Source organism: Anabrus simplex, chromosome 1 (assembly GCF_040414725.1).
Source record: "Anabrus simplex isolate iqAnaSimp1 chromosome 1, ASM4041472v1, whole genome shotgun sequence".
Classification (NCBI taxonomy): domain Eukaryota; kingdom Metazoa; phylum Arthropoda; class Insecta; order Orthoptera; family Tettigoniidae; genus Anabrus; species Anabrus simplex.
Window position 1 is genome coordinate 1,365,742,223 of NC_090265.1, and position 26,228 is coordinate 1,365,768,450.

The 26,228-nt window shown below is 39.2% G+C and overlaps 1 protein-coding gene across 1 annotated transcript in view; it reads right to left on the reverse strand.

Annotated features, from left to right (window-relative positions):
* The window catches only part of LOC136859096 (uncharacterized), a 209,582-nt gene that overhangs the window by 150,339 nt on the left and 33,015 nt on the right, over positions 1–26,228 (reverse strand). The window contains exon 3 of the mRNA XM_067138672.2: positions 7,087–7,178. Coding sequence (XP_066994773.2) covers positions 7,087–7,178 — 92 coding nt within the window. The remainder of the gene's footprint in view (positions 1–7,086; positions 7,179–26,228) is intronic.

Sequence of the window (26,228 nt, forward strand, 5' to 3'; positions counted from 1 at the left end):
TTCCCCGGTTTTTGCTGATGATGTAATGGTGTGGGGTGAGACAGAAGCGGAAGTACAAACTAGACTAGATCTCTGGCATGAAGCTTTTACAATCTTAGGTCTCAAAATCAGCAAAACGAAGACAGTTGGCTTGGTGATTAGTAGATACTCTCCAACTGTTCATCCAAGAATTGGAGATGAGGAGACGGATATTGTAGACAACTTTCAGTATTTAGGTCGTGTTCTGTCATCAGACAAAACCATACATCAAGAGATTAGCAACAGAATATAGAAAGCTTCCAAATTCTATCACGCTGTACATCAAATACTTTGGGATGAAACATTTCCGTTGGTTTCCAAGATCAGCTTGTACAAAATATATCTAGTACCTATATTGACGTATGGCCTGGAAGCAGCAACACTCACTGGACCAACAAAGTCGTCGTCAGGCAACAGAAATTAAGTTCCTCCGTTCTTGTCTACAAAAAACAAATATGGATAAAATAAGGAATGTAAGGAATGTGGATATCTGGCAAAAGCTTGGAGTGGAAGGAAGCTTGCTGGAGACTCTAGAAGTGAAGAGATTGCAGTGGTAACGTCACATGAAAAGAATGGACCCTCACAGGACTCCTCGAACATACTCTGACTACAATGTTCCAGGGAAGAGACCAAGAGGAAGACCTTGTTTGATGTTTGGGAAAAACAGATATTGAAGGACCTTGAAATTAGAAATTGAACTGGCGTCGCATATATGAGCAGCATCTGTGGATGGATAGGACAAACTGCAGGAGGCTCGTACACAACTGCACCCAGGTTGCAGGAGGGAAGAAAATTGTGATGACAATTTTGAAAGTACAGAAGCCAGTGGAAGCCCCTAGAATCTACAGATGATGACCCACGCAGGGTCGAAACTAGTCCCCCTAATACACTGTAATGTATACAAAGGCATTACAATTATTGTATAGTATTGAGTAGGTGGATTAAAACTTCGTCAATTAAATCATACGAAAAGACTAGGTAAATAACAGATAGAGAATCTGCCACCAAGGTGACTGTCCTAAATGCAAATCAGTGGTGATTGACTGAACCTGAAACCTGGTTTTGTCATGTACGCTAGCCTTCCGAGAGGGAGGTGACGACACCATCTTAGCTCCAATTAACCCATTGACATACTCATTTTACCGGGCGAGTTGGCCGTGCGCGTAGAGGCGCACGGCTGTGAGCTTGCATCCGGGAGATAGTAGGTTCGAATCCCACTATCGGCAGCCCTGAAGATGGTTTTCCGTGGTTTCCCATTTTCACACCAGGCAAATGCTGGGGCTGTACCTTAATTAAGGCCACGGCCGCTTCCTTCCAACTCCTAGGCCTTTCCTATCCCATCGTCGCCATAAGACCTATCTGTGTCGGTGCGACGTAAAGCCCCTAGCAAAAAAAAAAAAAAAAGACATACTCATTTTAATGTACTGAGCATGCACATGTATACCATTTTTTCATGCATAAGATACAGTTTTACACTACTAAGATTTATACATGTAATCCGCAACATATTGAATATTAATCATGCCCCTGTTTGATGTGATGAAGTGCAGCACATAGAAGAACAATTTGTAAGTTTTAATGGTGTGAAACACCCTAAAACACTCCAGGAAATGCAAAGCCACCAAATCGTTTCACAGTCTTATCTCATTACACTTTCTTTGCCGGTTTTGCTTTCAACACAGTCATACAGGGTTATAAGTCTTGTGAAATGATCCCACTGAACTCATACAGGGTGAGATGGGATTTTTTCCTGTGAATAACTGATCAGCAAAACTGTTTCTTTCAGTAGCTATCTCACCTCATAAAGGGTTGTGAATCACATGTTAAGAAATGTGTAGAGGGGAGAGATCTGGAAGGAGGGTCCTGTTTTTTTATAGGTTTTATTCCAGAATTTCATATAAAATCATAATTGGATGGTTCATCATCTGTTTTACTTCATTCCCAGCCACCTTCCTTTGTCTTTTTGTAAGCAGGCGTCCGGCTCCATAGCTAAATGGTTAGTATGCTGGCATGCACAGGGGTCCCGGGTTCGATTCCCGGCAGGGCCGGGAATTTTAACCACCATTGGTTAATTTTGCTGGCACAGGGGCTGGATGTATGTGTCGTCTTCATCACCATTTCATCCTCATCACGGCGCACAGGTCGCTTACGGGTCTCATATCAAAAGACCTGCACCTGGCAAGCCAAACATGTCCTCGGACACTCCCGGCACTAAAAGCCATACGCCATTTCATTTTTTGTAAGCAGGATGGAGTTCATTATCATCATCACTTTCAAACGCGTCATCACTGTCACGTGAATTATTTTGTTATGCTGCTATAATTTTCACTGCTTGTAAATAAAATTGATTAATTTTCTAAAACTTCATCACTGAACAATTCACTCTTGACTCATCATCATCATCATTTCCCATTATCCAGCTGTAGCTGGGTAGCGGCAAATATGGTTAGTCTCCACTTTCTTCAGTCTTTCCAACACTCCTCCTCCAACACTGTGTCCCAGTCCAGGTTTCTTTCTCTAATACTGCGTTGGATTATGTTCTTCCATCTCAGTTGTGGTTGTCCTTGGCCTCTCCTTCCTTGCATTTCCATCACCTTTTTTGGCTTTCTTTCATCACTCATTCACTTTATGTGCCCAAACCATCTTAATTGGCTCTTCTCTATTCTATAATTCATTTTTTCCACTCCAATTTCTTCCTGGATTTTATCATTCCTTATTTTGTCTCTTCTACTGTTCTGTGTCATACTCCTCAAGAACTTCATTTTGGCTGCCTGTATTCAACTCTCATCCTTCTTTGTCACTGCCCAAGTTTCTGCTCCGTAAGTTATTATGGGTGCATAATACATCTCGTACATAGTTTCCTTTGCTTCCATTGGCACATCTTTGTCCCATAACATGTTTCTTACACTATGATAGAAACTACTTCCAGCTTGAATCCTCTTACTAATTTCAGCATCTAATCAAGCATTCTCCATTAATTCATTCCCCCGGTATTTGAACGTCTCCACTACTTCCAGGGGCTCGTCTGCAAGTCTAATCTGACCTTTCCCTTCTTTCTCCCCTCTTGTCATAACAAGAATTTTACTCTTTATTACACTTATTTTCAATCCACATTCTTCAATCTTCCCATTCACCACATCCACCTGTTCTTGAACATTCATGTTCTCTTCTCCCCAAATCACAATAGCATCTGCAAATAACATGTTCATTTCTCTTCCTCCATATGCTGCTTTTGCTGTTCTCATGTCATCCATTACTATTGTAAACAGGATTGGCGATAAAACTCTTCCCTGTCTCAGCCCACTAGTTATTTTGAACCAACTTGTCCTGCCAACTTGTGTTTGCACCCAACTACAACATTCCCTGTACATTGCCATGATCATTTTTATTAATCCCTGTCCAATTCCTTTTCGCACCAGAATGTCCCAAACTTTAGTCCTGGAGACACTGTCATATGCCATTTCAATGTCAATGAATGTCATCGCTACATCATTCCCATACTCCCATTGTTTTTCCATTACTTGTCTCATAATGAAAATGGGCTCTATTGTTGAACCTCCCACTTCTGAAACCAAACTGATTTTCCTGTATCTGATTTTCAACCCTCAACCTTATCCTACTTTCCAGTATCCTCTCCATTATCTTAGCAACATGGGATATCAGAGTAATTCCAATGTAGTTCAATACTTTCTTATAGCCTTTCCTTTTTTTGTCAATCCTCAGGGATCTCCTTATTCTCCCAGACAATCCTGAGAACTCAATGTCACTGTAGGCCTACAGCTCCAACTGCCTTTATCATCTCCACTGAAATTTCATCTATTTCAGCAGTTTTTCCATGCTTCATCTTTCTTACTGCCATTTCAAACTCATTCATTGTAATTTCTTTATCAATTTCTTCATCAACTAATTGCCTTTCCTGGTGGTCCATTGAATGACTGTCATTAGTTCTCCTGTTCAGCAACTTCTGAAAATACTCTCTCCATCGATTTATATTATGCTGCCTTCATCCTTCACAAAATTAGTATTTGCATGATCTCTCTTTTTGTTTCTAACAAGATATCATACAATAATTTCATGCTGCCCTGCATATCATCTCTCAATTTCTGTGTGAATAAGGTCTTGGCCAAATACTTTGCCTCCACATATTTTCTTCTACTTTCTTCAGTCTTAGATGTTTTCCATGCTTTCCAAGCCATTTTCTTTTCCTTCACTTTAATCTTTTCCCTATCATTCCACCAGTGTGTCTCTTTGTCTTTCACATTACCTGATGTTCTACCACATACCTTTTCTGCACATCCAACCAGTGCTTCCTTAAATCTTTTTCATTCATCTTCAACATTCCCCATCTCCGTCCTGGGTACCACAGGTAATATTTCCCTTTGAAATTCTTCTTGTATGCTTTTCTCCTTCAACTTCTATACTTTAATTCTTTTCTCTCTTCTTAATGGTTTTTTTTTTTTTTCTTTTCAATCTTTCCCACTTTCAATTTTCCTATCACCACTCTATGATCTCCATCAAAGTCTTCTTCAGGCATGGCTGTTAAATTTAAAAGGTTCTTCTGGTGTACTTTCTCGATGATTATATAATCAATCATGGTCTTCATTCATCTGTCTCCCCAACCATACCTTGTAATCTTCTGACTGTTCTTCTTCCTAAACCAGGTGTTTCCAACAATCATTTGGTTCCTCATGCAAAAATCCACCAACAACTCACCTTCTGGATTTACATTTCCATATCCAAAGGGCCCTACAACATCTTCCTTTCCTTGTCTTTCCATTCCAACTTGTGCATTTAGATCTCCCATCAACAGCACTTCCTTATCTTCTGTCTCTCCACTTCATCTAAATGTTCATCTATACAACCCGTTTGTGGGGCATACAACTGAAATAGATCTTTCATGCCATTTTCAAACTGGAGTCTCATCATCATCCTATCACTGACACATTTCGTAGATTCCACATATTCTTGGATTTCTTTTCTAAGTATGATGGCCACTCCATTTTTCACTTCAGGTCCTCTGCTGTAATACAGCCTGTATCCTTCTTTCAGAGGAATCTCTCCCATACCCCTGGTCTCGGTCTCACACCATCCCAGTATGGCTTTATCTTTTTCTTTCATGAAATCAACCAGTTCTTCTGTCTTTCCCATCATTGTTAGGACATTTACTGTCGCAATCTTGATGATCTGACTATCCCATAATAAATGTTTGATTTTAAGCCTTGTAATACAATGTTTACTATGGCCGGCCATTTCTGCTGATTATCAAGCAGGTAATCACCCTACTTAGAGAGCAATTGCCAACTGCATGATGCAATCTGTGATGTTCATTCCAGCTTCAATAGAGAGCAGATTCTCAGCTTACAGACGGTATACTGCATGTCATGCCATCTATGGACAGAAGGCTTGAACTAGTTGCAGAACGCTTACCTCTCAGCAGACCATCTGCCAGGCATCTGTGTATGAATAGCCAATGCACGCGCACCTGCCAGGCAGGCGGTAAAGTATGCCAAAGAGTTAATTAAGAGAATACCACTTACCAATGTTAAACTTATGTATTAAAAATTAAATTGTAATTTAATTACACAAATAATAGATAAAATGCTACCTTCACTTTTCTTGCAGATATGATAAATGACAGCCTTCCCATCAGTTTCTAAAGTTGTATTTCCTTCAATCCATTGTTTACGTAGTGCACTTCTGGCACATTTTTCCTTAGACATTGTTAAAAATTTTCATGTGACTAATAGCAAGCTGTTCTACAAAGCAATCTAAATACTACTGAAGTTTCTCGAACCTGACACCATAATGAAATTAGAATTTAGCAAGCGCAAAGAAGGCCATCAACACTTCCTGTAACTTCTGTGCCGATCATATTGCAGCGTTCTTGTGACAACTGACAAAATCTTACAAAGTAGACAATAAGGCAACTTCTTGTTTCAGTTAGCAGTTCTTTCAATCTCAACTTTCATATATGAACTACACCATCCCTATATTATATTTGCAGAGAGTCAACAATGCCTTGAATTACTATGAAGTGTTTTGTTGATTATTGCAAAATTACCCAAAATTATTCCCTGACTACAGTGCAATTGTCCAATGAAATAAATAAATAAATAAATAAATAAATAAATAAATAAATAAATAAATAAATAAAAATTGTAACAAAACTCACCATATTTTTATATGCACTAACGGCTGAAATATAAATGAACCATGAAAATATGCTCGTATATGCACTATAAAATCTTGTCCTTTGGTTGCAAACAATTTGTAACTAAGGAATGAAACAAAAATATGCTCAAATTTTCTGCCTAGTCATCACCAATGTCTTGCTTTTCTCAATACTGATCTTTATTTTCCATTCTTCAATCTTCTCATTGAATGCCTCAAGCTGTTCTTATCAACTTGATGCTTGCTTGTTGTTTAAAGGGGCCTAATATCTAGGTCATCGGCACCTCTTATCAAGTTCTCTTTATTCCTTCCCCAAATCACATCATCAGCAAATAGCGTGTGTCCATTCTTGTACAATTAGCAAGTGAAAATATGAATTATGCAAATTCACTGATTTGTAAAAAAAAAAAAAAAAAAAAAAAAAAAAACTGACAAAGACACTGCCAAAAATAAAAACATAACCAACAGATTTCAGCAGGAAGAGTAAAAAGTGATACGGAAAAATCTGTTCTCAACTACCAACAGGTTGTCAAATATGTTGGAAATATTACGAGTATATTTTAAAAAATTTTTTAAAGGAAGCAAGTTCCAAGATGGGTACACAAACACAAGATAAATTTGAGTGTCTTCTCTCTCATCCTCAGTAGCTTTAGATGCGTTAAAAATCATGGTGCTACGCAGGACATTGTTTCCTTTTTAAAATAAAAGCATACTTAACTTTCTGTATAGTGATCAAAATAATCATTTTTCAAAAAAGAATACTATAGCTTTCTGAAACCTGGCTTAACTCAAATCAAAAACTACAAATCCTACATCCTAAATGCCAGGCAGTCAATTGTTAACCAATTTGATATAAGCATCACAGGTATGGAAATAAAACCTAGAGCTATGACTTACTTGGAAGAGATGACTTCAGGATAACTAGATGTAGTACCCAAGATTCCATGACCAGAATACAATAAACTGTTGGTTCCACGGCCTTTACATGCCTGCAAAAAAGTGATAAAAGTATCAACATATGCTATGTAATGCCTTGCAAATATCTGTAGTTTATTTTTAGTGATAAAGTTATACTATGTAAATGAAAGATTAAACATCACTGAGCACACCAAATATTAACTTGCAGTAAATAACATCCTTTCACCAACATTTATGATTCATGCCATTAAATCATGATTATTCAAACTGCTTCAAGCAATTAACTTTCCAGTTTAGCCAAGCTTTTACACTACTATATATCCCTTATTTTCCTGAATCAATATTCCACTGCAGCTGTGTTCAGATCTAGCTTGAAGCATGAACAATTTCTCCTGGACAAAGAGACTGTCTATATTAAACATTTCCAACTTTTTTACAATTTTCTTTACATAGCACCAACACACATTGGTCTAACAGCAACAATGGGTTAGGAAAGGTATAGGAGTGGGAAGGAAGCATCCGTGGCCTTAAGGTACAGCCAGAGCATTTGTGTAGATTAATTTATACTTAAAGCAACTGAACTTTTAAGATTCATGGCTCAACATATAACCACTATAACACTATATCTCTTAGATTACATCCCTTCTGTTTCTCATGGATTTTTCTTATCATAAAATCAACACGTTCAGTCAATGGACACATTAGTGATCAGTGATTATTTTCGAGCAACGAGTTGCACAGTTACACTTTCTAGTAACTCTCCATAAATCTTCTGATATGATGTTCTATCATGTTTCGTCATTAATGTACGCAGTATCTCCACTACTGTATTTATTTATTGTATTTATTGTTGTATATTTCATGTGTTGTACTATGTTTCTTGTTTTATTTATGTCTTATAATCTATTAGTTTCATTGTCCGTATTGATGATTCAATTATACACAACTATAAAGACTGGAACTTTCCACCTAATCAATACTTTTTATTATTATCAGGTGTCTAAAACATTTTTATATCACAGTAATATCACAGTACCGGTTTTGACCTTTTACTTAGGTCATCTTCAGCTGCTGAAGAACCTGCTAGTAATAACAATATGTAATCCCAAAACACTACTTAATCTAATCAAGAATGACACACAATTCGTTAAAATGATATTTTATAATGTTAAAATATGCTTCAGGATGTAGTTCTCAAAATCTAAAATGTTTGTTAATATTCTTGTGACACACTTAAAAACGTCTTGATGCTGTGTTGGTAAAACATTACCATTAATTGCTCTTGGTGTGTACTAAATCCATTAATGAGTTATGGTTGTGGAGTGTGCTTAAGAAAGTGGCTGTAACAGTCTAATATATTCCTCAGTATGTCCAGAATCTGTTCTTGATGAGTGCACACGCTCATTTACTTATTCCATTATTATACTATTTACATACTTGTTTTAAACTGAAACGTCTTAATATTAAGTTATAAGTTGCTGTATTTTAAAGTGTCGGCGTCAATAGTAGATTGGTAAAGTGCAAATGCTCCCCTCTTCATACTAGTGTTCCATTGGACTATGTCAAGTGATCTGTTCTTCAATTTACTTATCACTCTCATCACCTCCTCACATGTTATTTTCTTATCCAACTCCTGACAACCCCTCTTTATCCCCCTTTCAACTTTATAGCCTCCTTCTACCCTTACCCACCCTTTCTTCTCACCTAACAGTTCCTGGAAGTACTCCACCCATGTTCCATACTCAATTTTAGGTTTTGTCTCTCTGAACACAAGTATGAAGGATGAGTTTTCCACCTAATCAATACTTTATTTACAAAATGTTTAAAATTATTGATTCCAATCAACAGACACAAACCCACACACAACCCAAAAGACACACCCCACCCCCTCCAGAGGCTGCTTCCCCCTCCCCACCACCTCTCAATCTGAACACTACGACAGCCACACAACGTACATGCAACAGTGTGCAGCACACTCTCGACTATACTTGAAGACATATCCAGCCCACACGTAACACACACACTTTAGCCCACAAACCATTTAGCAGGCAGTCTCTTACCAGTTATTCTAATTCCTACTTCCTTTTCCTTTCTCAGATTTTTGAATTTACCTGAGCATATGTGCAAAAGAGGGGAGCTCTATCAACCTACTTTCTTTAATTTCAATATTTCATCCATAGCATGATATGCCTAAACAAGGATCCTGAATGCCAACATGTATCAGCAACAACATACACTAAGAATGAACATAGTAACTGTTAAACAAGCTACAGAACCTCAGTCTACTATGTTCCCCGCAAAATTGCGGCCCAACAATGCACCTTGATTGTATCTATACAACAGTTGGACATAATGCTGGCATACTGTATAGATATTTGAACTTGACAACAAAACCTCAGTGGTCCTTTATTCTATAAGAACTATATTTTCAACCTCAGCTATACAATTTTTGGAATATGTGGCATTCAAGGGACTCCAGCATGTCAAAGCCCTTCATTGTACCATATGTATATATGGATCTTGTTTGACGTAATGTTGGCAACAGTATAGATTCTGAAATGGAACTCCCAACAAGTCCAAGACCTATACCTGTACCATATGTACACTGACTGACAGAGCAAATGCAACACCAAGAAGGAGTGGTTCGAAAGGGATGAAAGTTGGGGAAAAAACAGAGACGGCACGGACGAATAATTGATGTTTATTTCAAACCGATATGCAGGTTACACAATGCGCACGGCATCGACTAAGTAGGATGTAGGACCATCGCGAGCGGCGATGCACGCAGAAACACGTCGAGGTACAGAGTCAATAAGAGTGTGGATGGTTTCCTGAGGGATGGTTCTCCATTCTCTGTCAACCATTTGCCACAGTTGGTCGTCCGTACGAGGCTGGGGCAGAGTTTGCAAATGGCGTCTAATGAGATCCCACACGTGTTCGATTGGTGAGAGATCCGGAGAGTACGCTGACCACGGAAGCATCTGTACACCTCGTAAAGCCTGTTGGGAGATGAGAGCAGTGTGTGGGCGGGCATTATCCTGCTGAAACAGAGCATTGGGCAGCCCCTGAAGGTACGGGAGTGCCACCGGCCGCAGCACATGCTGCACGTAGCGGTGGGCATTTAACGTGCCTTGAATACGCACTAGAGGTGACGTGGAATCATACGCAATAGCGCCCCAAACCATGATGCCGCGTTGTCTAGCGGTAGGGCGCTCCACAGTTACTGCCGGATTTGACCTTTCTCCACGCCGACGCCACACTCGTCTGCGGTGACTATCACTGACAGAACAGAAGCGTGACTCATCGGAGAACATTACGTTCCGCCATTCCCTCATCCAAGTCGCTCTAGCCCGGCACCATGCCAGGCGTGCACGTCTATGCTGTGGAGTCAATGGTAGTCTTCTGAGCGGACGCCGGGAGTGCAGGCCTCCTTCAACCAATCGATGAGAAATTGTTCTGGTCGATATTGGAACAGCCAGGGTGTCTTGCACATGCTGAAGAATGGCGGTTGACGTGGCGTGCGGGGCTGCCACCGCTTGGCGGCGGATGCGCCGATCCTCGCGTGCTGACGTCACTCGGGCTGCGCCTGGACCCCTCGCACGTGCCACATGTCCCTGCGCCAACCATCTTCGTCACAGGCGCTGCACCGTGGACACATCCCTATGGGTATCGGCTGCGATTTGACGAAGCGACCAACCTGCCCTTCTCAGCCCGATCACCATACCCCTCGTAAAGTCGTCTGTCTGCTGGAAATGCCTCCGTTGACGGCGGTCTGGCATTCTTAGCTATACACGTGTCCTGTGGCACACGACAACACGTTCTACAATGACCGTCGGCTGAGAAATCACGGTACGAAGTGGGCCATTCGCCAACGCCGTGTCCCATTTATCGTTCGCTACGTGCGCAGCACAACGGCGCATTTCACATCATGAGCATACCTCAGTGACGTCAGTCTACCCTGCAATTGGCATAAAGTTCTGACCACTCCTTGGTGTTGCATTTGCTCTGTCAGTCAGTGTATATTATCTTAACAGTAGTATTATATTAGAATAAGGCATTCTTGTTACATTAGTTTTTAGTAATGTTTTATGTACAATTGCTATTAAGCAGGTTCACCAACAGCTGATGATGACCTATTTACGGGTCGAAACTGGTCCTGTTTTAATGTAGATCATTTTAAACATTTTGTAAATAAAGTATTGATTAGGTGGAAAACTCATCCTTCATACTTGTGTTCTTAAATTATCAATACGGACAATGAAGCTGATAGATTATAGTTTGTCTCTCTGCTCGTCCCCCTATTCATTTTATTAACCCTCGCCCACACCTTATCTCCTTTCCTGTCTTTTACACTCCCTGTTTAATACTTTCGTTTGAGCCTCCTGCCACGCCTTTTTTCTCTCCTAGCATTTTCTTAAATTCATTTCTCAACCTGCAAAATTGTTCCCTTAACCCCCTCCCACCATGTTTCCTGAACTCAGCCAGTGCCCTCATTACTGCCTTCCTCTTCACCTTACACTCCTTATTGAACCAACCCTCCCCCACATCTCTGGTCTTCTTCCTGTATGATTTTTCCACCACCACTCTACTACCAGGATATTCCAGTAGCTCTAAAGCTCCATCAATATTATTGCCTTCCACCGCTACCTCAATCCCCACCCTGACGATCTGAAATTCTTCATCTTCCAGGTAGTTGCTTAACTTTGCTTTACCCTCTTCAGTCCAAATATACTGGGGACTCTGCAACCTCTCTCCCTCCCCCCTCTTCCTAATCCCCTCTCTTTCACTCTCCCACTCCTATTCACAATTATATATTACAGGGAATGGTGTTATTCCACCCAATCAACCATCCCCATCCTGTTGATTCTATCTAACATATCTTACGAACTAATTACCAAATCAATAACACTTCCTCCTTCATTTGTAATGTATGTAATTTTGCCTTCCCTATCGCCCACCACCCATTCAGAATGTACAAATTGCTCACCCCACATAAAGCTAACAACGTCTGCCCGTAAACGTTCCTCCCTTTATCTTCACTTCTCCTACCTCCCATCTTTACTCCCTTTTCCTCCTTACCAAACGCTGGGCTGGAGCAAGGCCCCACACTGCTGGCTGCGCAGAAGCGTGTGACTGGGGAGGACATGTCCATGCGTGTACAGCCATGTTGCGGGCGCTCCTCAGCTTGATGAGGAGATCGTATGGAAATTCATGCATTAACTTACATTTCGTACACATAAAAACATCCACCCTATAAAATTAACGACAGCCTACACCGACTACCGTGTACACACGCGATAAATATACATAATAGCAAGACTGTAATCATATTAAAATATACTTCTGTATAAAAACTAAACAATCCACACAAATCCTTTGGATAGCCCATAGGTACCAATATATATGGTCCGTTATTGGACATTATAAATTTTCCCGCTAACTCATTTCTGGTTGCCAGTGTTTCGCCCCCGTGTGCTAGACTGGGCTCATCAGTTGGTACCTAGCACACCTACCAATACGCTAGCCAGTGCATACCGTGGAGGCCACTGCGTAGGCTAATTATAGCCACCAGCAGTGCCAATGCACTATGAGAGACTTTGTCTCATTACCAAAATTAATGCCTGCTTGGCCATCAGATGATATAGATGTTGATTCCCAAAAGGAATCTGAATTTTTTTTTTTTGTTCCGAATGAGTAAATTTATAATACCAATATATATGGTCCGTTATTGGACATTATAAATTTTCCAGCTAACTCATTCCTGGTTGCCAGCGTTTCGTCCTCGGACACTCCCGGCACTAAAAGCCATACGCCATTTCTTCTTTTGCTGTTGAGTTTCCAATGAAGTATTTTTTGGAGTAGGTTGTATCTATCTGTGTTGCGCATTATATGTCCCAGACACTGCAGCTTTCGGCATTTCACTATCTTGATCAACTGAGGTGTTGTGTTCATCATTCTCATTACTTCCACGTTTGTCATTCTCTGGGTCCAAGATATTCTCAGGATCTGCCTATAAAGCCATGTTTCAAAGGCCTCCAGCTTCTTCTCCCAATTACACCCAGAAATTAGTGGAGAACATGCCAAGTTGACTCAGGAAAGTAATTAAAATGAAAGGAAAGCCCACCAGATACTGAACCTTTAGGACCATAAGTAAAACTGAAAGCGTCTGAATAATTTTGTGCAATATTGGTTTTGATTTTTATTTTGTTTTTTAGTTATTATATTTTCATTGACAGTGTTCATTAGAAGAATGATGGACGTTTAGTTTTTATATTCCTTACAGAAACTTGTATCTAATTTATACCAGTGCTTTATTATTACTGAAACCACTAATACAAAGGAAACTATAATAAATCATGTCTGTCGGAATAATTATGCGAGTCACTGTATGTGCGAAGGTAAGGCTGTAAATGAGCACATGCAGAGAGAAAGACACACACACAGCTTAATTGTTGATTTCTTCCATTCACTTGGTATTCGTAGAGTTCTAAACATTTATTTAATAGCGCCATCCATACTTGTAATAGTTCATCTGTAATTTGCTTTAGATGTTCAGTGCTGATTCCATCTGGTCCGAGAGATCTATTTTTCCTAATTTTTTGCATAGCCTTTAAAGTCTCCATTTCTGTAATGGATTCCGTCGCTAACAGGTAGAACAAGAACAATGACCCTCGTATCGAATATATTAGCAGAAAACTAGGAGGTGGGAATGCAAGCTGTATTATGCAAATGAATGGAGTATTTCAAAGCGATCCCCTGAGCCCTACGATGCTGGTGACAGAATTCAACAAACTTGATCATATCGGTCCCTATTTGGTCCGTATTGACTTGTAATAATAATGTACAACGGGTGATTGTTTGGTCCGCCCTGTCAATATATTATTAGTATTTGAATAATTTATATGTACATGTTTCGGGAGCCTTAACTTCCTTCGCCAGCGTATTTACATCAAAATCTACCTTATCCAAGTCTCAAGATACATCTCATCACATTAAGCATTTCCCTGTTTAACGTCAACACTAGTCACTATATGTACATTTTGCTGTATTTTTTGTATAATAATGCCTGTCGTTCCCAACACGTATGACATGGAACATATTTAGGATCACTCTTGAATTGTCCACTCATTCCTCCTATCCTTTAAACTCTTACAATGTGTATCATCACCCTGGATGGATCTATTAGCTGAGTAAACCACTGATAAAATGTAACTTGTCACTGCTTGTATTGTTGCTGCCACTAGGAATCTACCGTCTTAACGTCCAATTTGACATCCTTTGAAGTTAATACCCTTATAGGTTGCAATATGTTCGTCGTCGTATACATATTAGAAATTTTAGCCATGTATGTGCCGTCAGGGCAGAAGACGTTTGCTCGATTGTTGCAGGACCAAACTTTTTGAATCAGAGTGGAACAAACCTCCCATTATGTTAGTGGCCGGCCGGCGAGCGAATAGGTTTCCTCCGCTTTATCAATATTACTAGAGGAACATTTGCAGAAACATGTTAATAAAATTTTGTTATACCAAAGCACAACTTTACAGAAAGTGCCTCAACTCATGTACCAAAACAATACAAGACTACAGTAAAACCTGATATAGATGTTGATTCCCATAGGGAATCTGAAATATTTGTCCTGAATGAGCAAATTTATAATACCAATATAAATGGTCCGTTATTGGACATTATAAATTTTCCAGCTAGCTCATTCTTGGTTGCCAGCGTTTCGCCCTCATGTGCTAGGGTGGGCTCATCAGTTGGTACCTAGCACACTTACCAATACGCTGGCTAGTGCATACCGTGGAGGCCACTGCGTAGGCTAACTGGAGCCACCGGCAGCGCCAATGCACTAAGAGACTTTGTCTCATCACTAAAAATTGATGCCTGCTTGGCCATCAGATGATATAGATGTTGATTCCCATAGGGAATCTGAAATATTTGTCTTGAATGAGCAAATTTATAATACCAATATAAATGGTCCGTTATTGGACATTATAAATTTTCCAGCTAGCTCATTCTTGGTTGCCAGCGTTTCGCCCTCATGTGCTAGGGTGGGATCATCAGTTGGTACCTAGCACACTTACCAATACGCTGGCTAGTGCATACCGTGGAGGCCACTGCGTAGGCTAACTGGAGCCACCGGCAGCGCCAATGCACTAAGAGACTTTGTCTCATCACTAAAAATTGATGCCTGCTTGGCCATCAGATGATATAGATGTTGATTCCCATAGGGAATCCGAAATATTTGTCCTGAATGAGCAAATTTATAATACCAATATAAATATAAATATAAATATAAATTTTCCAGCTGGAAAATTTATAATGTCCAATAACGGACCATTTATATTGGTATTATAAATTTGCTCATTCAGGACAAATATTTCAGATTCCCTATGGGAATCAACATCTATATCATCTGATGGCCAAGCAGGCATCAATTTTTAGTGATGAGACAAAGTCTCTTAGTGCATTGGCGCTGCCGGTGGCTCCAGTTAGCCTACGCAGTGGCCTCCACGGTACGCACTAGCCAGCGTATTGGTAAGTGTGCTAGGTACCAACTGATGAGCCCACCCTAGCACATGAGGGCGAAACGCTGGCAACCAAGAATGAGCTAGCTGGAAAATTTATAATGTCCAATAACGGACCATTTATATTGGTATTATAAATTTGCTCATTCAGGACAAATATTTCAGATTCCCTATGGGAATCAACATCTATATCATCTGATGGCCAAGCAGGCATCAATTTTTAGTGATGAGACAAAGTCTCTTAGTGCATTGGCGCTGCCGGTGGCTCCAGTTAGCCTGCGCAGTGGCCTCCACGGTATGAACTAGCCAGCGTATTGGTAAGTGTGCTAGGTACCAACTGATGAGCCCACCCTAGCACATGAGGGCGAAACGCTGGCAACCAAGAATGAGCTAGCTGGAAAATTTATAATGTCCAATAACGGACCATTTATATTGGTATTACAGTAAAACCTGTCTTAACGGACACCTCTCATTGGCGGACACCCCTCATTGGCTGACGACTTTCTAGGTCCGTAATTAAATGCCATGTTGTGTATGAGTAATTTACCCCTCTTATACGGACACCCTTTATTACGGACACGGACACACCATAGCCACGAGAAACTCCAATTAAACCTCTCCTAACGGACACTTTCTTTTTCAAAAAATTCTGTATTTGTGTCCTGTACAGTATGTATTCGCTTACTTTTTGCACAGCCGGTACTTCCAAGAATCACAGACAAAGTAACTTTTGATCCTGGCTGTACACATTCTTGGAAGGCAACACTATGCTACGCTATCACTGCCGGAAGTTGTGTGATCTGACATGCTCGACAGCCCTGGAATTCGTACCTTCACTGTCAGGTTACTTTTCATTGACTCGTGGGCTTTTGATGTGTTCAATTTTACGTTAGTAAGTGTGTGTAAACATGGCTCCGAGGAAGTTTTTAACTTTAAAAGAAAAGGTAGGCATAGTAGACTATCATAAACGTGAGAAGTGTGGTGTGCGTAAACTGTCAGAAGTATTTAAGATTGGAAAGACACAGGCAGCTGAAATTGTGAAAAAGCAAGAGGAAGTAGTGAAAGAATGGCATTTAAATGGCAACGAACAGCGCATTAAACTGTTTCAAAGTGGTAGTGGAGCTCTCATTGACAAGGCAACGCTAGAGTGGTTCACTAAAATAAGAAGTCAGAATGTCCCTGTCTCAGGACCAATGATACAAGCAAAAGCGTTAGAATTCGCGACAGAATTAGGTATTGGAGATTTCAAAGCCTCGAATGGCTGGCTAGAAAGATTCAGAAAGTGACATGGTATCAACTTCAGAGCGATTTGCGGAGAATCATCCAGTGTTAAAATGGAGGTTGTTGACAACTGGCAAGAAAAAATACCTTCAATCATAGACGGGTATGCTCCAGAAAATATTTTGAATGCCGATGAAACTGGATTATTTTTCCGTGCTTTACCCGACAAAACTTTGTGTTTCAAAGGAAATCGTTGTACTGGTGGAAAAGTTGCGAAAGAACATCTTACGGTCTTGTTATGTGCAAGTATGAGTGGAGAACGGGAGGAGCCCCTTGTAATAGGAGAAGCTGCAAAACCAAGGTGTTTTAAAAATATGGACGTTACGAAGTTTGGCATTGAATGGAAAGCGAATAGGAAAGCATGGATGACCAGAGAAATAATGACAGAGTGGCTAGGACAATTGGACAGAAAAATGATATGTCAGAGGCGAAAAGTGTTATTATTCCTCGATAATGCAGCATCGCATCCGGATACAATTAAGTTGCAAAATGTGAAGATCGTCTTTCTCCCACCAAATGTAACATCAGTTTCTCAGCCACTTGACCAAGGAGTGATCCAGAACTTCAAGGTTATGTACAGACAGTTAGTGATGAAGCACATAGTATCAGAACTTAACGGGAATGAAGTAACCCTTCAAACACTGACAAAGGGGCTGAATGTTCTCCAAGCAATTTCATGGATAACCAATGCATGGAAAAACGTCACGGCCTCAACAATTCGTAACCGCTTTCTGAAAGCTGGGTTTCCCGCTAGTGGTGGACATCCCGAAATAGAATCGGATACCCTTCCTGACAGCATGGAAACAACACAAGAGTTGATTAATGCAGCAGGTTACAGTGTACAAGTGAACACCTATATCGAAATTGATTCAGATATTCCAACAGAGTGTGAGAGTGGAGACACGAAAACGATTCTTCAGTCAATCCAAGGGAAGAGGGACAAAAATGAAGATTCGGACGAAAGCGGGAGTGAAGATGATGCTAATGACAACTTTGAAGAAAATACGGAAATGAATGTGCTGCCAATAACCTCGTACAGTGAGGCTCTCGGCATTGTTAAGCGACTGAAAGAATTTTATTGTAAACAAAACGATGAAAAAGGTGTAAATTTGACCCAGGATTTAATTGTACATAGTGAAAACATCATTGCTAAACCGAAATGGACAAAACAAACGAACATTAAGGATTTTTTTCAAGTGCTAATGTTTTACTGTACTGTGCTAGATATTGCTACATCTACATACTGATTTGATGTTTCAAAAACTCATACGTTCTTTTTAATTTTAACATGGTGAACGGTAATAGTGTACAGTGTGCTCAATAGAGGTTTCCATAGAAGTGTTTTTGTCTCTTTAATACAGTGCATCGCAGCTGCAGCAGCCCATCTACAACTTTCTCATGTGAGTACAGTGCAGTGTATTGTACAATACTGTATACAGTATATAATTAAAGGTACATTTGCGAGAATTGTTAACACATACTATACATGGGTTATTGTGTTCCAACTTATGTTTAATGGTACCGGTTTCATAACCTCTCGCGGGCGGACACCCCTTCATAACGGACATTTTTTTCGGTCCCGAAGGAGTCCGTTATAGGGAGGTTTTGCTGTATATGCAGCCAACGCGTAGCAATCCTCAGATATTTTATATGAACTATTTTAAATATGTCATTATACGAATTTTACCTAGTTTGTGTGTAGTGTTGCTATATGTAAATTCATTCCCTTGCTTGGTTTTACGTAAGGCTGATGACACTGAAAACATGTTGAAACCTGTACCTTTAAAATAATAAAAATGTTGTAATATAATTTATGCGCAACAGTTTTGTATGTATTGAAAAGGTGGATTCCATTATATTAAATTACTTTTGTGATTCTCAGTTCAATACGGAACGGCCATGAAGTTTTTAACTTTAGATCCACATACTAATTAGTATAGGTTCATTTAGAGATTTTCTTACGATCATTTTTCGGACAGCACCAAGCGCTCTACCACCATTCCTGAGTTAGTCGGATTTAAGGACAGGAAATGGTGCAATACTATGTATGGCTGAGCAATAAATTCATAAGAAGAAAACGAGGCGATGACGTTGAAGGTTGGCCAGCAGTTAAAAAAGGATTCTGCATTAGCAAGGGTAGATACTATTCATCCAAATAAGACTGAATGCTACCACCTCCGACTCCTTCACGAAGTTTGAGGACCAACATAGTTTTCTTCAATGAAAACTATGGATGGTGTCCTACATCCTACATTCCAAGGTGCATGCAAAGCTCTGGGATTATTAGAAAATGACATACATTGGGAGTTAACTCTTGAAGAAGCGGCATTGAGAAAGTCTCCTTATAAACAAAATAACTTTTCGTTGTTATGCTAGTGTTTTGTCAAATTTCTGATCCCGCCAATCTTTGGAAAAAGTTCAAAGATTTTTTGTCAGAGGACATCTTAATGCAAATAGAAATGCAGGTGAAGACTGTACTCTAAATCACAGTGAAGTATACAACCAATGTCTATTATTAATCGAAGATGCAGTGTTATCTGTAGGAGGACAGAATTTAAATCAGTATGGCTTAACACAACCCGTAAGGTCAGGAAATGAAAAGAATAGAGATTACTTAAAGGAAACCAATTACGATATTCAATCTTTGGAACAACTGATACCTACCAGCAAAAAATCTTTAACTACAGAACAACTTGCAATATATCGTAAAATCTTGAGTAGCATACAGTCTGAACATGGAAAAATCATCATAGATGCTCCAGGTGGTACGGGAAAAACATTTCTTATAAACTTGCTATTGGCAAAAGTCAGAAGTACTAAAAGCATTGCTGTAGCTGCCGGATCGCCTAGGATCGCGGCAAAATTACTGGAGGAAGGTCAAACACTGCACGCAGCCTTCAAGCTGCCTCTTAACCCTTTCCGGCCCTTAGCGCCCGACTGTTCATTTAGCCTTCCGGTCCTTAGCGCCCGGCTGCATTATCTGCATTCGTCTGCGATCTGTGCGATAGTTTTTTTATTTTTCTCATCAGTGAACTGTTTATAAGGCATTTATGAACACGCAGTGCTATCTACAAGTCTTAGGGAATAAAGGAAGAGAGATAATCTGTCTTGACGTTGCCTAGGCAACGGTCTTGAAATTCCGTGAGCGCGGGTCAGCTGTTTCGTTCGTAAACATGGCGGGATTGAATATCGCGTATATTGAACCTGAGCTGAATATGGGCGAAAAACGTGACACAGAATCCTTGAGTAGGGGTGCAGGTGAATTTTTAATGAGTGATTAATGTATCAACGAAGATAATTTTAGTGATAACAGTGATATGAATGAAAACGAATATCGATAAATCGGACCTGATGGTGATGCCACGGCAATTCAGGTGACACAAATATTACGTTTCGTTACTCTGAATGATTAAATGGAGGATGATGTTGAACCTGCGCATAATTCGGAAAGAGTATTAGGGGAAAGAGATTGTTTTTTACGTATGTTAGGAGGAGAAAAACTATTCAGTGACATAGCCTATTGCGCATATAACAATGCAGCCTTTAAACAGTCGCATTCCGGTAAGATAAGAACAGAACGCGAAGACCCTTGCCCAGATAAAATAAAATCTTATATACATGGGCATCAGTCCACTTCCAAAATCACGTGATTATTGGTTTTGAGGGATTCAGACAACATGGGAATGTGACAAATCAGACTGTCTCTGTGTAGAGCATCACGAGGAGGGGTGTGTGTGTGTGTGTGTGTGAAAAACAGATTATCACTCAATAAACAGAGAAATAGATGTAATGGTATATTTTCTAATGTTATTGAAAATTTTAATTCATTGTGATCAATAGTTTTTACTGTATTTAACTTTTTCTGAAACAATACGGTAGGCCTATGTTTCAGTTTTTGCTAAATAATAGCTTGAAACCTGGGGATAAGCGGAGTGAAAATGCGGGTGGGAAAGGGTTAATCTTACTCACTCTGAGACTCCCATCTGTTTAATTTCTAAACTATCTAACACGGCGCAGGTTTTGTGAGAGTGTAAACTCATTGTTTGGGACGAAAGTACAATGGGACATAAATGAGGGTGTGAGGCTCTCAATAATACTTTCCATGACTTAAGGAGTAACAAAGATATAATAGGTGGAGTTACTGTACTACTTGCTGGAGATTTTTGTCAAACTTTACCAGTGATACCAAGAGGGACATATGCTGACGAGGCGAAGGCATGTGTAAGAACGTCATAGTTATGGTCTAAAGTACACAAACTTACCTTGAGAAAAAATATGAGGGACCATTTGAGTGGTGATCTTTTGGGTGGCGAATTTTCGGAACTACTTCTGAAAATTGGAAATGGAGAATTATCAGAAGTCGCTGGGAAAATTTTTATTCCTTAAGGTTTAGGTTCAGTAGTAAACTCTTTAGGAAGTCTTATTTCAAAGACATATCCCGATGTCACTAATCTGAAAGACAAATCTATGGACTGGCTATGCGAGTGAGCAAGTCTCACACCAAAAAATGAGACTGCTAATGAAATAAATGAAGCATTCCCTACATATTTTGATGCAGAATAGAGTACAAATCAGTCGACACGGTATTACAAACGGACGATGCTGTGAATTATCCAGTAGAATTCCTAAATACTCTTAATCCTCCAGGATTCCCATCTCACAAACTTTGTTTGAGAGTAGGAGCACCTGTAATGTTGTTACGAAACCTCAAACCACCTAAGTTGTGCAATGGCACTAGATTACGTGTGACGGGTTAAAAAAAAAATTAATATAAGCTACTGTTATTACAGGGTGTGCTAGAGGAGAAGCAGTGTTCATTCCATGAATACCACTTATACCATCAGATTTGCCATTTGAGTTTAAAAGACTGCAATTTCGAATTAAGAGTATGCTTTGCTATGACAATTAATAAATCCCAAGGCCAGAGTTTAACATTTGCAGGAATCGACCTACGCGAAAACTGTTTTTCCCCACAGATAATTTTACGTTGCCTGTTCCAGAGTAAGCTCTCCAAGTAGCTTAATATTTTTGGCACCAGAAGGAAGAACTGCCAAATATTGTATATAAAGAAGTTCTAAACTGAATAATTATATTTAAACTACTTCTTTTATTTCTTTTTATGTGATATGTATGATTTTACGTTACTTATTCATTAAGTATATTAAAGTTCACGTTTTCTAAAGATATTTAAGTTTAGATATAGTTAATTATAATGTGTTTCTTTAAATTTTTTAAATTATAATTTAGTTTGATAGCAAATATTTGTATTTTAATTTCATAATTAAAAGTTAATTTTTAAGATTACGACGATTTAATTGATGATGATGATGATGCTTGTTGTTTAAAGGGGCCTAAAATCGAGGTCATCGGCACCTAATAGTACGAAAAGGAATGACAAATTAAAACTCCAAAATCCTCCACTGACCAGAATTCAAAACGTGAGGACGAAGAATGAATGGATATGAATTTAAAACAATCAGTGGATGCGACCCGCAATGTCTTACATTCACAGATTCTGACGTAAAACAATAGTTTTACTGACCAAGGGACTGCTGTTATAGCATAACACTGAATCGACGATGCTTGCAGTCTAAACAGGGTTCAAAATCTAAGTTATCGGTCACTCGTAACTGTACTTATCACTAGGAAAGTAGAACCATGGTGTTTGTCATTTTGCGGTACTAATCAAACATAGCAGAGACTCGTGGTATTCCACACATTATGGTACTACTCACAGGTTATGAAATTCGACATATAATACAGACCTATGGTGTTTCTCACATTGTGGCGCCATTTACAGGCAACGCAATCCTATGGTGGTCATCACATAAGTGTACTAATCACAGGGACCTGCACTATCCCATGGTGTTCCTCATATAGTGGGTACTAATCATAGGCAAGGCAGAACCATGGTAGCCACCATCTCGTGGTCTTGCTCATATGGTGGTACTAATCACAGGTACTGCAAAAGCCGACTGCATGGTGCTCCTGTGTGCTACTAATCACTGACCTATTTGGTACCTAATATAGTGGTACTACGCCCAAGTAAAAGCGACCCATGGTGTTCCCCGCATGGTGGTACTAATTACAAGTAGTTTCATGGTTCTAAGACAATCATCCCTTGGTCGCCTCTTATGACAGGCAGGGGATACCGTGGGTGTATTCTTTGTCTGCGTCACCCACCCACAGGGGGTTGTATGTTTGGTCCGCAAGAGGTATTTTATTTCCCTCAAGTCCGCCGGCAAGCCGGTTAGGACCCCCCTATCCGCCACCTGGGATGCGCCACGTGGGAGTATCACCTCTCCCCCTGCTACGCCAGCGTAGTAGGTTCGTGGGACGATTTAATTAAGCTCATTCATATCTTTAATATTTCATTCCATTCATAAAGCAGGCAAAGAAATTGTTACAAGAGAAGTAATGAAAAATATTAATATATTTTTGATATCACAGGGAATTTTAAATTTCATTTAACAGCGAACTCGGAATGATAATCGGTATAAATAAAATACCTCTTTATGTTACAAGTTTTATGTAACACATGAAACTTTTCAGTGGGATACAAATTATTATAATTTTATTAAATATTCAATACTTAATAAACTAATGAGGACTTACATCCTTACTAAATTCTTAACATGGTACCGTACATGTTTTGCTCCTTTTTGTGAGCATCATCAGCTAATTAACATTTACCCAAGGTTTAATAAGATCGTGAACACATTCTATTGAGCTAAAATATGCTTTGTAAGCATGAGTGACAAATAATATTTTACAGATCATGTAACAATAAAAGTTATGTTTTTATGTTAAAACACATTTGTCTAAAATCTTAATATTAACGTTGTCCTTTAAACTTATGGACGAAACTCACCTGTTGAACATCATTTTAGAACCATTTTAAAAAAACCACTTGAGATTTGCCTAATTATAATTCAGTAATTCTTGACTTGTGTAATTGTCCTTGAACCTTCATTGTATATATTAACGATTTAATGAAGTTAATAATTGCCTATTAAGAACCATTGTTTTATTCTCGATGTTACTGGAGTAACACTAGTACAACATGTATTGGCATAAATCCAATATTGTCAATACAACAGTCTTGTTTTTGAATGAACTTGTTAGTAAAATGAAAACGTTCTGATGTAAAGTAGAATTTTAATGAACATCATAAGAAATAAAGAACCCTCTTTTAATACAATTACCGAAATTAATACAAATGCTTAAATCTGATATAAATAAATTATATAATAATTTTAATCCGACAGAAGTAAGTAGCTTATTGACGCAAATAAACTCAGCTCCTCCCCTTACTACTTCTAGGCAGCCCCCTCCACCATCTACTGTAGCTATCAATGCACCGTCTACCTTCACTTCCCCTTCCCACTCCCCTGCCAAAATGCAAGCTCATTCACACTCACTCATATAATACAAGGAGCGCGAACAGAACAAGTAGTTGTCATGAGGTTGTGAGTAACACTAGACAATTACGCAGCAGAAGGAAGGGTAAGAGATAATTCTTTCAATAAGACGTTTATACAGAATTATAGTCAAAGCCTTAAACATATTTCTTATTACAGATATATCAACAGCTCTATTTGGAAATTTATCATGTTCATTAAAATTCTACTTCACATTACGTTTTCATTTTCTAACAAGTTCATTCAAAAACAAGACTGTTGGATTTATACCAATACACATTGTACTGGTGTTACTCTAGTAACATCGAGAATAAGACAAGGGTTCTTAATTGGCAATTATTAACTTCACGAAATCGTTAATATATACAACGAAGGTTCAAAGACAATTACACAAGTCAAGAAATACTGAATTATTATTAGCCAGATCTCAAATGGTTTTTTAAAATGGTTGTAAAATGATGTTCAAGAGATGAATTTCGTCCATAAGTTGAAAGGACAATGTTAATATTGAGATTTTAGACAAATGTGTTGTAACTTAAAGAAATAACTTTTATTGCTACATGATCTGTAATATATTATTTCACTCATGCTTACAAAGCATATTTTAGCTCAACAGAATATGTTCACAATCTTATTAAACCTTGAGTAAATGTTAATTGGCTGATGATGCTCACAAAAAGGAGCAAAACATGTACCATGTTAACAATTTAATAAGGATGTAAGTCCTTATTAGTTTATTATGTATTGAATAGGTGGTATTTAATAAAATTATAATAATCTGTATCCATGAAAATCTTCAATACGGACAAAAAATGAAATTTATAGCCTGCAATCTTTTCAATTCCGCAGCTGAAGCTAGGACGGGAAAACACATAATTTACGTTCACGTCTTACATTTCTGATGAAAGTCTATGTACGCCTAACGTTTGGTTCGGTGGCCTTCAAAAGAAAATGGGAAATAAAAGCTACAGGGTCTTTATTTATGCTTGGCAGGGACTTCTTGCTCAAACTTGGCCGCCAATGACAGGTTGCTACCGGCCGCTGGCGCGCGCCGTTTCTGGCACTTCCTGCAGTAGATGACAGCTGACCTCCAAGATAGTAGGGTGTTCAATGAAGCTACTACGTACTGTATGTCGTATAGTTTTTTATTGTGATTGTGTATAGTGCTGTAATGTATGTGAAATATTTGTTACGTGAAAGTGTATATCTGCACAATACTTACATTAAATGCAGAAATCGTGCGCTAGGGCAAGGACAAAAGTTTCGAGTGAAATTTTCAGGGAGACCCATTCCTATCAATCGGACAATAAAACAACTGGCCAAGAGATTCAAATGTACAGGTTTAGTAAACAATAAAAATAGACGTAAAGATCGTTATCTCCTTACTAAAGCGTGTGTAGCCTCCCGAAGGTATCACCACCTTGACGAAGGCAAAATATATTTTGCCGGGTGTTTATTGGAGGCTTGCGTGGTCAAATGATCCTTAGAGCTATGCCGGCGGGAGCATCTGCTCCTGGTAGGGCCACCCAAGCCGGACAGGTCTAAGGTGATGATCCAGACTAAGAGTGATACCCTGGTCCTCCAGGTTGGGGGTTGAGCGTAGGGTTAACTCCCCTACCTCGTAAAAAAAAACAACTGTTACGGATACCTTAAGAATGAATAATGCAGGGCTGGAAAACTTGGTGACGAACCGGCGAGAAAAACGGCTAAAGAGAAGGAAAAATGATATCATATTAGCAACGTGGAATGTTAAGACATTGAAGAGACCTGGCAAGTTAAAAGTATTAAGGAATGAAATGGATAAGTATGGAGTGAAAATAGCAGCTCTACAGGAACTAAGATGGAAAGGGCAAGGGATGATGATGTCTGGACAACATATTTTGATGTACAG